Below are 12,948 nucleotides of genomic sequence, written 5' to 3'. Positions count from 1 at the left end.
GCAGGCAATTTATACAGAGAAGAGGTTTATTTGGCTCGTGCTTCTGCAGACTGTATAGGAAGCATGGCACCAGCATCTGCTTTTGGTGAGGACCTCAGAAGTTTCCAATCACGGCAGAAGGAGAGCCGGCTTGTTACATGGCAAGAGAGGAAGTAAGACAGAGAGGGGAGGAGGTGCCAGGCTCTTTTTAACAACCAGATCTAGAGGGAACTAAGAGTAAGTACTCACTCAATCGCAGGAGAATGGCACCAAGCCATTCATGAGGGGTCTGCCCCCATGACCCAAACACCTCTCACCTCCAACACTGGAGATCAAATTTCAAAATGGGATTTGGAGAGGACAAATATCCAAACTATGTCAGTGATAAATAAGTAAAAACCTGTTTAATTCCTGTGTTTCAGGAATTGAAAATCACCTTGTCCTGAGCTGCTCTTTCTCAGGAAACTGATGGCTGGATACTCCTTGCTCAGCTGCTAAGCCCAAGTCCAGGAGCTTTATGTTATGGGGAAAAGGCAAGAGGACTCTGGATAAGGAGGGCCAGCATCACAGGGCCTGGCTGCACTGCAGATGGGGAGCAGGGATCCCCTCGGTTCCCGGGAGTGAGGAAGAGCCCCACAGGTGGCTGGGATCTCCTCCATCCACAAGGCCTCCTCCCCTACCCTGCCAGCTCAGGGACCTGGCTCACTTTAAATGTGGCTTCTGGGGTTCACTCCTGTGAGTGGGACTAAGAGTAATTCCCTAAGAGTGGCAAGAAAGTCTAATGGTTATGGGACTTTGGAGCCAAATAGGTTTGGGTTTGAATCTCAGTGTTGTAGCTGTGTGGACTTAGGTAAGCTGCTAAGCCTGAGTTTATTTTCTTATCTGTAAAATGAGAATGCCACCTGCCTCATAAGGTTAAGGTCAGGATTAAATGAGGTAAAGCATGCACTTAGCACAGTGCTTTTATTATGGTCGTTATAAATGGAAGCCACTCCATGAAGTTTACATTGAGATTTCCCAACGTTCAAGTGAGCGTGGCACTAGAAGTTGGATAATTTGGAGCCATTGCCCTAGTGAGAAGACTCTGTATGAGAAATAGTGAATGTGCTAATACCACAGCTGCCACCTGCTGTAATAGCATAAACATGGAGAGCTGAGGTCAAGCTAATGCATCTGGCCATCCAATGGCACAAGAGTGACCCAATGGCCCAGCGATGCACAAGCTGGAGAGCTTGAAAACAAACACCCCAGCTCTTGTCCTGGAGACGCTGATTTAACTGGTCAGAATTGACTGAGGCCTAGGCTTCCATTGTTTTTAAAGCTTCCCAGTGATTCAAATGTACACTCAGATCTAAGAACCACAACTCTAGCTGGGAAGAAAACAGTGGAGTTTTCCTGAATCTTTTGTCATTTTCATTCAATTGGCAAACACACAATCTCTTTGATGGGCCAAGCCTAGGACCAGATGCTTGGTGAAGTCCAGATTCCCAGCCTTGAGGATCCTAGATTCTAACAGAAGACACCAACAAATGGATAGGCAATAATGATACTGTGGATGCGTCTATGACGGAGTATAGGCTGGAGCTGAGGGGGAACACACCTAGGAGGGGGTCTAACCCAGCTCTCTGGATACAGCCTGTTGGCAGAGGGGGCATTCTGGGCCAAGGCAACAGATTTTACAAAGCACCAGAGAAGAAAATACATAGAACACGCCAGAAACTCCAAGGAATTTGGCAGAACTGGGCATGAGTACAAGGCCAAAAGATGAGGTGGGAGAGGCAGAGACAACATTTCTCATAAGGCATGCAGAGGGTTCGGGTTTCAAGCAGGGGGTGGAGTCATCAGACTATTCTGGCAACTTGGTGGAGGATGGATCAGAGGGAGACAAGCCTGGACATGGAGAATCTGTTCCCAAGGTGGTGGCAGCAATCCAGGAAAGTTGGACATGGGATAGGTTTGAGAAGTATTCACAGAGGACAAGCTGGGTGACTGGGAGCATACTGGGGAGTCAAGGAAGAGGCCCAAACTTCTTGCTGAAGCACTCACGGGGATCAGGGCAGGAGGGAAGGTGGGGAGGAAGTGTGTGGTGGGAGCAGAGGCCTTTGGAGGAAAAGTCAATTCTTACTTCATCTGAGACCATCACATGGGCTGGTCAATTAAGTCTAACAGAAATCCTGCCCATTCTGTATTTTTCCGACTTCCATGGTGCAAGGCATTCTAACAATAAGTGGAATAGTTTACTAATTTGAAATGTTTTTGAGGGTTCTTGTCAGACGGCAAAGAGGAGTTTTAATTAAATGAAAGGAGCATGGCCTAGGAGAGTGCCAGGCTGAGCACACAGAGCTTGTCTTCTTTCTCAGCTCAAGAATGTGGCCCAGCTCCTTTGCTTTCACCACCTGATCTGAAGATGCCTGAGGAGAGGGCCAGGATTACATGCCTAGAAATACCTTGAAAATGAAATGAAACGAGGTGAGGTGCTTGGTCCTCACCTCTGCAGAGAAACTGACAAAGCAAAACCATCATGTTAACGTGTTGTGCAAGCCACACATGTCAACAGGCTTGTAAGCAGCTCCATTTATTTGAGTAAATATCTTGTAAATAAATTGTTGGTAAACAATACAAAATTAAATACATTTTCAAAAGCTTGCCAGTATACGCAAAATTCACATAGTTTTTTTAAAAAATAAAATATGTTCAGAGCACCCTTGATATAAAATGCATGACTCCCATCCTTGGACAAGGCCACCTGAAGACATCTTATGGTAGGTGGGTTTCTGTGGGAGGCAGCAGGGGCCTCCTGGAGGGAAGGAAGAGTTTCTACTCTCACCTATTACCCATCCCACATTCCATCTGAATTTTGATCCTTCTCCAAAGAGCTGGTAACTGAGAGGGCTAGAGCACGCCACCAGGCCTAGCTCCAAGCACGGGGATCAGGGTGCACAATTAGGGCCAGGAGCACCCAGAGTCCTCAACACAAGCCATTGAGAGAAGCCAGAAATGCAATCTCCACACTTCCAAACCAGCAACATCAGCTCCTAGAGCAACTGTCTTGAGAGAATGTGAGGCTTTCTCACCTTGACACTTAACACTCGGTTTACTCCCACTGGTCTGATGCTACCCAGGCACAGAAGCTACCAGAATCTATTTCTAAGGAAGAAGACACTCGATCTGCTAACTTTCTTTTGATCTGCTTTCCTGGAGAGAGAATAATACACAGTACTCGGTGGAAAGCAGACAATTCATGGCTACACAGTGCTTCCTTTTTCCAATGCAAAATACCACTCAGATAGTGTGGATATTTCTCTAGAAATCAAGTTAGTTCTTCAAATTAAGGGTTCATACAACTTTAAAAGACTACAAATGAGACAATAAGCACATGACCTGGCAAAGCATCCCAACCAATGAAATAATAGAAATTCCATAAATTAAGCCCTTGACCAACTTAACATTTCTGTGGTGTAGCACATTAAAATAACGGATACACTGAATTCTTTCACTTTGGTGCATAAAGTGAACGTTGAAGTCAGCAGCACTCAGTGAAGAATGCCTAGTGGCCTCTTGAAAACACATGTGCTGGGACCTCCAGTTAAAGGACAACCACAAGTTTATTCCATCCATGTGAAATAAAACTCACATCAACATTTTAACTTAGTTGTGTGTAGATATATACAAGTATGAGAAATTTGACAGCTGAGTCAAATGTACAACTTAAGAAAAAAATATTACCAAACTACTTGTAAGAAAACTGTCTTCCCTGTATCATAATGTACTGAACATCTGAGTCCTTGCAGAAAACGCAGCCTGGCGCAGCCCTTCCTTGAGTGTTCACCTCCTTTGATAATCCTTGGTTAGGCTGTGGCTAGAGTCATGATATCTTTGCTATTAAAATATTACATTAACAAAAACCTTTAAAACCAAAAAAAGAACGCTCAAATGTCTAATAGACCCCCCCACCTTCACACCAAAAAAAGAAAAAAAAAAAAAACGTTGTTCATAAGGACACCTATTCTTTCACAAAAGTCTTCATGAAGTACAAATCCCAGGACTCTTTCTTCGTCTCTGGGAGAGTTTCACCCTGTTCCAGAATCATACACTCTTCTTCTGCGGAGGGCTCAGTTTCCTCATGCCTCTTATCCGACAAAGCAGCTCTTTGATAAATTCCTAAAAGAGATCAGAAGAAGTTAATATGAGGGTCACTATTAAAATTCTGTGTTTAAAAATCTGCTTAAAGTAATTGATGTCAACTGCAGTTAACCTTAGTTGATGAATTTGGTTGAATGTGTTAACCCCCACTGGTATAATACAGGATTTTTTAAAACAAATCAAGAATACTAAAACTTCACACCACAATGCCTTCTTATTGTTCTACTTTCTTTAGGGGGGAAACCAGGCTACTTTCACTACTGACATGACCTACTTGGCCCCTGAGGCATTTGTGTTGAGATCAGAGCTATTTAACATTACCATGCAAATAAATTAACTGGTGATCTCACAGATTCTGAGTGAGCCTGTCCAGGTTGGGGTCTGAGATTCTGCATTTCCAACTAGCTCACAGGTGATGCCAGTGTTAGTCCTTGAACCTCACCAAGAATGGCAAGGCTGGACTAGTGTGCCTCAAATTTGAGTGTGCATCAGAATCACCAGGGGGACTGCTATGGTTTGAATGTGTCCTCCAAATTTCATGTATTGGAAACTTAATCCTCAAATTAATATGTTGATGGCATTTGGAGGTAGGGCCTTTGGGAGGTAGTTCAGATTAGATAAGGTCATCAGAGTAGGGCCCCCAAGATGGGACTGGTGACTTTATAAGAAGAAGAAAGTCCTGAGCTGGCACACACTTGTCCTCTCACCATGTGATAACCTCCACCATGACATGACGCAGCAAAAAGGCCCTCTCCAGATGCCAGTGCCATGCTCTTGGACTTCCCAGCCTCCAGAACTGTGAGCTAAATAAACCTCTATTATAATAAAATACCCAGCCTGTGATATTCTCTTACAGCAACAGAAAATTGACTACTAAGACAGGGACTCATTAAGGACCACACAGTGCTGGGACCCACCACTAGTGTTTGTGATTCAGTAGATCTGGGTGGGGCCCAATAAGGTGCCTTTCTGACAAGCCCCCAGGTGACACTGATGCTACTTATCACTGGAGAATACTGCACACCACTGGTGTAGATCACACTAAGAGTCTTTGAACTTTTTTGACAGCAAACTATAGATAAAAAAACCACACCAAAACAAAAACACACTTTATGTTACAATCCAGTACCTACAAACACACATCCGAAATTAAAACTTACAGGATACTTACTACATGCCATGCACTCTGGTATTTCTATTCTACTCTAATTTCATTTACAAAGTAATGCTAGGGAAGACTCACTAAAAGGATTTCATGACCTGGAAATCGATCAGAACCTAAAGACTGAAAAATGATCCAGAATGGTTCCCACTTTACACAATCAGGAATCTCTCATTGTTGCCTCCTGTTTTAAAATGTTTGGCCGCCAGATAAGTCATATTTATTAGTCATATTATTAGTCATAACAACTACCTGGTCTTCCTATTTTATATTTGTCAAATACAAAGCTAACAGCCAATCAGACTTTCTAATCAGCAAGCGACAGTCAGTAAGTGACAGAACTGAGCACATCAGGGACTATCTGAGAGCAAAAACACCGAGGAACTTTGCTGTCCATGGAGCCATCTGAAAAACAGCTCTCAATCTCCCTTATCAATTATAATCCTCACTCATGAGTTCCCAGACTAAATGAGCCCTGCACTACTCTCTGGCTATAAAGCACAGTAACCCTAAATATTTAATATTATATTAGCACCAAAATTTATTTTATGAATAATCTTTTCCCTATTATAAAAGTAATATGTGTTTTTTCTAGAAAACCTGGAAAATACAACCAGCAACAATGCAGACCTCAGAATTAACTACTATTAATATATTTTCTTCTATGGATATTGAAGAAAATATATTGTTTTCACCTAATTAAGATCATACCATATAAATATATCCTTTTTCTTCACCTAGCATTATGTCAGATGCTTTTTCCCACATTAAACAATCTTCCTAAAAATTAATGTTAGTGGTTATATAATCTTTTTGTAAGGATGTTATACAATCTGCTTAATTCCTCCCACCACTGGATATTTGGATGGCTCCTGACTTTTCAAAATTATAAACAATGCCATAACTAATGTCTTTGTACATAAATTTTTGTCTGTAGCTTGGATTGTTCCCTTTGGAGAGCTATCCCAGAAGAATGTAAAGTGACTTAAATATTTTAATCACCCCCATTTCTGAACTTGTACAGAATGAAATACAAGTGAAGTAAAATGGAGGCCTTATTTTAATTTTCTGAACTGTCTATTCTGATTTAAATAATTTTCTAGGATAAAATCATGCCACATTTTCCTATTTATATTCAATTTTCATTTTGCAAATGTAAATGCATTTCCTATTGCCTCCTGTGTTATGTGGTTTAACCAATACATAGTATTCTGCACATACAGTTTCAATTTTGTTGTTTTTGGAATCTGTTATGCATATGACTACTACAAAAAGTTTCAGTATTTGAATGTAAGCTTGTTTTTTTTTTTTAAAGCAAAGGTCAAAAATCACAAACCCTATAATTTATTTTGTTAATAACTGGTAATTTTTCTGCACTATTTTAATAACACATTTTCAAAAGTAAAGACTAAAATTACATAAGGAATAATCGACCCTACAGACCCTTTCTCTTCATGACAATCAAATTTAAATTTGGATAACTGAAATCAAATTTGGTAACCTAAATCAAATTCAAACTTTCTCACAAAGCTAACCATGATGTACATAAATCTCAGAGATTAAAAAGTTTAAATAAATGCTATTTGCCTTGTGCATATGATATATTCACATTAATGAAATACTCTCGTTTTAAATTTTATCTTAACATAATTTATACCTCTATATCTTAATATACTATGTTGTGCATAATATGCATATTTTAAACTGTTCATTAAATTTGCATAATGGGGTGCTCAGTCGAGTAAGTTAAAAAATAGCAAGACCAATATTTATTCTCCATACAGAAACTTGGCAGTATCACTTGCACAGAAGGATTTTGTTGATTACAGATGATTTGCAAAGAAAATTCAAGGATCTCTAGTCAAGAATACTTTGATGGCTCTTGGCTCCTATTACTCAAAAGCACTCTATTTCAGTAACAATGTATCTCATTTACTCCTAAAATACTATCACTCCAACTTGGGTTACAGACACTGATTTAGTCAGAGAAGTGCTGCTCCTTTGAGGAAATCACCTCTGAGTTAAGACCAATTAACAGAGAGGGGCCATCTTGGGAAGATCTGGCGGGCCTAGGTCACAGCACATGTGCAGAGCCCTGAAGATAAATAAGCAAGGAAGTGGAAGTCCCTGGCACAGAATGGCCAGGGTGACTGTGGCGGAGGGCTGGGCCCAGTCACCGGGGCCTCATAGGCACAGTAAGGTGACAACAGAGCATCGCGGTGGAAAGCTCTTGCAGGCTCTGGAGTAGGGCAGCAGCAGCATCTGATTTATGGCTTGGGAAGATTCCTTTGGCCACTGTAGGTCTTATGAAGATAACAGTGAATCACAGACCAGTTTAAAGCTACGGCAGTACTCCAGGCAAGAGATGCCACGGGCTTAGAGTATGCTGATAGAAACCCAGATGGAAACAAGTGGGTAGACCCGGGACCCATTTAAGAGGCAGAGCCAGTAGTCCTTGCTGCCGGACTGAGTGTGGGAGTAGGGTGTGGCGGGGAGGGGGAACAGGAAAGCAGAAAGTTAAGGTCACTGTTCCGCATCAACTGGAGGAAAAGATAGTGCCGTTTGCTGAGATGTGGGAAAACTGGAGGGAAAAACAGCAGGCTTACAGATTTGTGATGAGATGTCAGGATGACAAATATGACTTTGGGCCTCAGCTCATGGTTGAAAACATTAACATGGACATCATTGGCATCTAGATCAGTGCCTTTCAACTTACATACGAAACCAAACCAAAAAAACAACTATGTGTGAGCCCTGGAGATACCAGCCTGAAACAAATATTTTGTGCAAAATAGAATTTATTTTATTCTGAAAAAATAAAAGTCAAGACCAGCAAATGTGTTCCCACCCACAGTTTGTAAACATACAGTGATCTAGACCTGGACTATTCAATACGGTAGCCACTAACCATATGTGGCTATTTAAATTGAAATTAAATAAAATAAATAAAATTTGAAATTCATTTGTTAGTCACGCTAGCCACATTTCAAGTACTCCATAGCCACAGATGGCTAGTGGCTGCCATGTGGACAATGCCGATAGAGACTCTTTCTATTATCCCAGAAAATTCTGTTGGGATGTACAGATGCTGCTGCTTTAAATTGCAGGACTAGGTGGGATAACCTTGGAGCTGAGTAGAGTATAAATAGAGAGGAAGATAGGGTCAAAGGTGACCCTAACAAATGAGGTTTGCTAGAGGAGTTGGAGCCACAAGAGCTAGGGGAAAAACCCAAGAGAATGTGCTGTTCAGAAGTCAAGAAGGAAAAGTGTTTCTAGCAGAAAGAGGTGCTCACTTAAGTCAAGTGCAATGAGAAGTTAAGTAAATCAAGGACAGAGACAAATATAATGGATTGGGCAAGAAAGGGCCAGTGTGTCTTAGATGAGAGAAGTTTGAGTAGAATGGCTGGGGAAGAGGCTACAAGGTTCCCAGTGAGTTTTTTTTTTTTTTTAACAGCTTTATTAAGGCATAATTGAAATGCCATAAGCTGAACGTATTTAAGGCAGACAACAACCACAAGCATACTATCTGCATGATCTAACATCATGGACACATCCAATACCTCCAGAAGTTTCTTCTTCATGCTTCTGTGCAATCTTCCTCCTCCCATTCCCAGGAAAAAACTGACCTGTTTTCTGTCACTCCAGATTAGTTTTCCTTCTCCAGAGTTTTACATAAATGGAATCACAACACTGTACTTTTTAGTGTGGCTTCTTTCACTCTGCACTATTATTTGGAGATTCACCTACACTGCTGCATGGATTAATAGTTCATTCCTTTTTTGTTGCTGAGTAGCATCCATCATAAAGATGTACCACAATTTATCTATCCACCTGTTGGTAGAAATGCAGGTTGTTTCCAGTTTGGAGCTATTATAAAAAAAGTTGTTTAAAACATTCATGTAGAAATCTTTGTATGGAATATGCTTCCATTTCTTTTGTGTAAATATCTCTGAGTGGAATGGCTGAATCACTGATCTATTTATTTGTCTATGTTTATACCCATACCATATTGTCTTGAAAAGTACAGATTTATTTATAGTAAATCCTGAAATCAGGTAATGTTAGTCTGCCAACTTTGTTGATCTTTCTCAAAATTGTTTTGGCTATTCTGGGTCCTTTAAATTTCCTTAAGACCTTTAGGGCTGGGCGCCATGGCTCATGCCTGTAATCCCAACACTTTGGGAGGCTGAGGTGGTTCAATCGCCTGAGGTCAGGAGTTCAAGACCCGCCTGGACAACATGGTGAAACCCTGTCTCTACTAAAAAAAAAACAAAAATTAGCCAGGCATGGTGGCAGGTGCCTGTAATCCCAGCTTCTCAGGAGGCTGAGGCAGGAGAATTGCTTGAACCCGGGAGGCGGAGGTTGCAGTGAGCCAAGATTGTGCCATTTCCGGCCTGGGTGACAGAGTGAGACTCCATCTCAAAAAAAAAAAAAAAAAGGAATTTTAGAATCAGCTTGTAAATTTCCCTGTTGGGGTTTTGACTGAGACTGCCTTAAATCTGTAGATCAATTTGGGGGAGAACTGACATCTCAACACTAATGAATCCTCTCACCCATGAACATGATTTATCTCTACTCTCAGTTAAGAACTAACTTATCTCAGCAATGGTTTATAATTTCCAGTGTACAAATATTGTTCATCTTTTGTCAGATATATTCCTATTTAATATTGTTGATGTTATTGTAAACAGTATATTTTTATTTCCAATTGTTGCTGGTATAGAGAAATGCAATAGATTTTCATATATTTATCTTGTATCCTGCAAGCTTGCTGAACTCATATTAGTTCTAGGAGATTTTTTGTAGATTCTATTGAATTTTCTACACAGTCACATTGTCTATCAATAAAAACAATTTTACTTCTTCCTATTTAGAAGCCTTGTATTTCTTTTTGGCCTAACTGTACTGGCTAAAAGCTGCAATACTGTGTTGAATAAAAGTGGTGAAAGTGAATACCCTGACCATGTTACTGATCTTAGGGGGAAGCATTCAGTCCTTCACCAGTAAGTGTGTTACCTGTAGGTTTTTTGCAGATATTCTTTATCAAGTTAAGGAGGCTCACTTCTATTTCTAGTGTGCTGAGTGTTTGTATCAGCAATAGAGGCTGGGTTTTGTCTAATGCTTTTCCACTACTGACATGATTAGAGGGGTTTTTCCCCCCTCCTAGTTTTTTAAAGTGGTGAATTACATTGATTTTCGAATGTTAAACTAATCTTGCATTCCTAGGATAAACCACACTTGATCATAATGGCTTTTTTACATATTGTTGAATTCAATTTGACAGAATTTTCACATCGATGTTCATGTAAAATACTTGTCTGTACATTTCTTTTCTTGTAATATCTTTATCTTTAGTATCAGGGTATTGCCAGCTTCATAGCATGAGTTGGGAAGCATTCCTTCCTTTTGAAGTTTCTGGAAGAGTTTATGTAGAGTTGGTAGGATTTCTTTCTTAAATGTCTGGTAAAATTCCCCACTGAAGCCATCTGGGCCTAGAGGGTTTTTTGTTGTTGTTGTTGTTGTTTTGTTTTGTTTTGTTGTGTGTTTGAGGGGAGGTTTTGAAAGGTTATACCTATTAAGAAATTTTCCTGTATGAGACAGCAAAAACAAAACTCTCTTTCCTACTCCCACACTCAACACAGAATACCTCATGTCACCAAAATGTGGGTGGGGGGTTTCCCCACATATCACGTAATTCTCCAGAAGACATCAACAGAGTGTCCTACGATTCAATTCAATTCTGACACTTTTTTTTTTCTTTTGAGACAAGAGTCTCACTCTGTCACCCAGGCTGGAGTGCAATGGCATGATCCCGGCTCATTGCAACCTCCGCCTCCCGGGTTCAAGCGATTCTTGTGCCTCAGCTTCCCAAGTAGCTGGGATTACAAGCATGTGCCACCATGCCCAGCTAATTTTTGTATTTTTAGTAGAGATGGGGTTTCGCCATGTTGGCTAGGCTGGTCTCGAACTCCTGGCTTCAAGTGATCCGCCCACCTCGGCCTCCCAAAATGCTGAGATTACAAGCGTGAGTCACTGTGCCTGGCTGATTCTGACACTATTTACCTGGAGCTGGTGTTAGAGTTAGATGCCACGGGTTAAAGTATCAGGCCCACAAGCCTGACTCCAGCTTCAGATGCCAATTCTAGGTTCCAAGTTGTCAACCTATACTTCTGGCTGACCAGCTATGAATTGAGGTTCTCATGACCCTCTCTGAGGGTACAATAATTTGCTAGAGCAACTCCCAGAACTCAGGGAAACACTTATATTTACTTATTACATTAATAAAGGATGTGATAAAGGATACAGATGAACAGCAGATGAAGACACACACAGGTCAGGGCTTGAGGGAAGGAGCATGGAGCTCTCATGCCCTCTCTGGGCCCCTCTCCCAGCACTTACATATGCTCAGCAACCCAGAAGCTCTCTGAACCCCACAGTTCTTCAGGGATTTTTATGTGGGCTTTATCATATAGGCATGATCAATTATTAACCCTATCTCCAGCCCCCTTCCTCTTTTTGGAGGATGGGGGTAGGGCTGAAAGTTCCAAGTTTCTAACTGTGGCTTGGTCTTTCTGGTGACCAGCACCCACTTAGGTGCCCACCAAGACATGCCTCATTAGAACAAAAGACACTCCTATCACCCAGGAAATTCCAACAGATTAGGAGATCTGGGTCAAGAACTGTGGTCAAAGATGAAATATTATAACAAAAGATGTACATAGCAACTGATTGCTCAGGAAATTGTAAGAGTTTTAGGAGTTCTGTGCCAAGGACCTGGAGCAGACAGCAAATATATATTTCTTATTATATTACAATGTTGAGGCAGGAGAATAGGGTCTGGAGGCAGGGAACCTAAGGCTGGTTTGCACAGACTGACTAGAAGTGAATCAAAAGGAAAACCCTAACTTTCCACACTCAGGTAACAAAAGGATCAGAGGCTGTTCTCTTTCCAACCCTCCCCACTTTCTGCATTGCAGATGAAAAATGGAAAATACTTCTGATAGGTCCTCCCCCCGCAACCAATCAGACTGGTCACAGGCCTAGTCTTCATCTGCACAGGGGTGTAACTTTGAAAATTCACTTCAGCCTCTGATTGGTCACCTTCTGCAACCAATCAGACTGGTTGCAGGCCACTACTTCATTTACATAGGGTCTAACCAAGTAACCAATGGGAAACCCCTAGAGGTTTCTGTAACCAGCACTCTTGAGCCACTTGCTCCAGCCCACTCCCACTCTGTGGGGCGTACCTTCGTTTCAGCAAATCTGTGCTTTCATTGCTTCATTCTTTCATTGCTTTGTGTGTTTTGTCCAATTCTTTGTTCAAAACGCCAAGAACCTGGACATTCTCCACTGGTAACAATATCAGGCCTATTTCAACTAAGTTGTTGGATTTACTGGCACAAGCTTGTGCATAATATCTATAGAATCTGTAGTGATGTCACCTCTCTCATTCCTAATGTTAGTAATGTGTCTTCTCTCCTTATTTCCATTTATCATTATGGCTACAAGTTTATCAATTGTATTGACCTTTTCAAAGAATCGGCTCTTGTTTCACTGATTTTCTTTATTGGTTTTCTTTTTTTATCTTCTTTTTTTGAGATGGAGTCTCACTCTGTCAGCCAGGCTGGAGTGCAGCGGCACAATCTCGGCTCACTGCAACCTTC

The 12,948-nt window shown here is 41.1% G+C and overlaps 1 protein-coding gene across 1 annotated transcript in view; it reads right to left on the bottom strand.

Annotated features, from left to right (window-relative positions):
- Positions 1 to 2,538: 2,538 nt before the first annotated feature.
- Positions 2,539 to 12,948, bottom strand: part of PPP1R14C (protein phosphatase 1 regulatory inhibitor subunit 14C) — a 105,758-nt gene continuing 95,348 nt past the window's right edge. The window contains exon 4 of the mRNA XM_031012609.3: positions 2,539 to 4,140. Coding sequence (XP_030868469.2) covers positions 4,066 to 4,140 — 75 coding nt within the window. The 3' untranslated portion in view covers positions 2,539 to 4,065. The remainder of the gene's footprint in view (positions 4,141 to 12,948) is intronic.

Source organism: Gorilla gorilla, chromosome 5 (assembly GCF_029281585.2).
Source record: "Gorilla gorilla gorilla isolate KB3781 chromosome 5, NHGRI_mGorGor1-v2.1_pri, whole genome shotgun sequence".
Lineage (NCBI taxonomy): Eukaryota > Metazoa > Chordata > Mammalia > Primates > Hominidae > Gorilla > Gorilla gorilla.
This window is presented reverse-complemented; position numbering and strand designations above follow the sequence as displayed.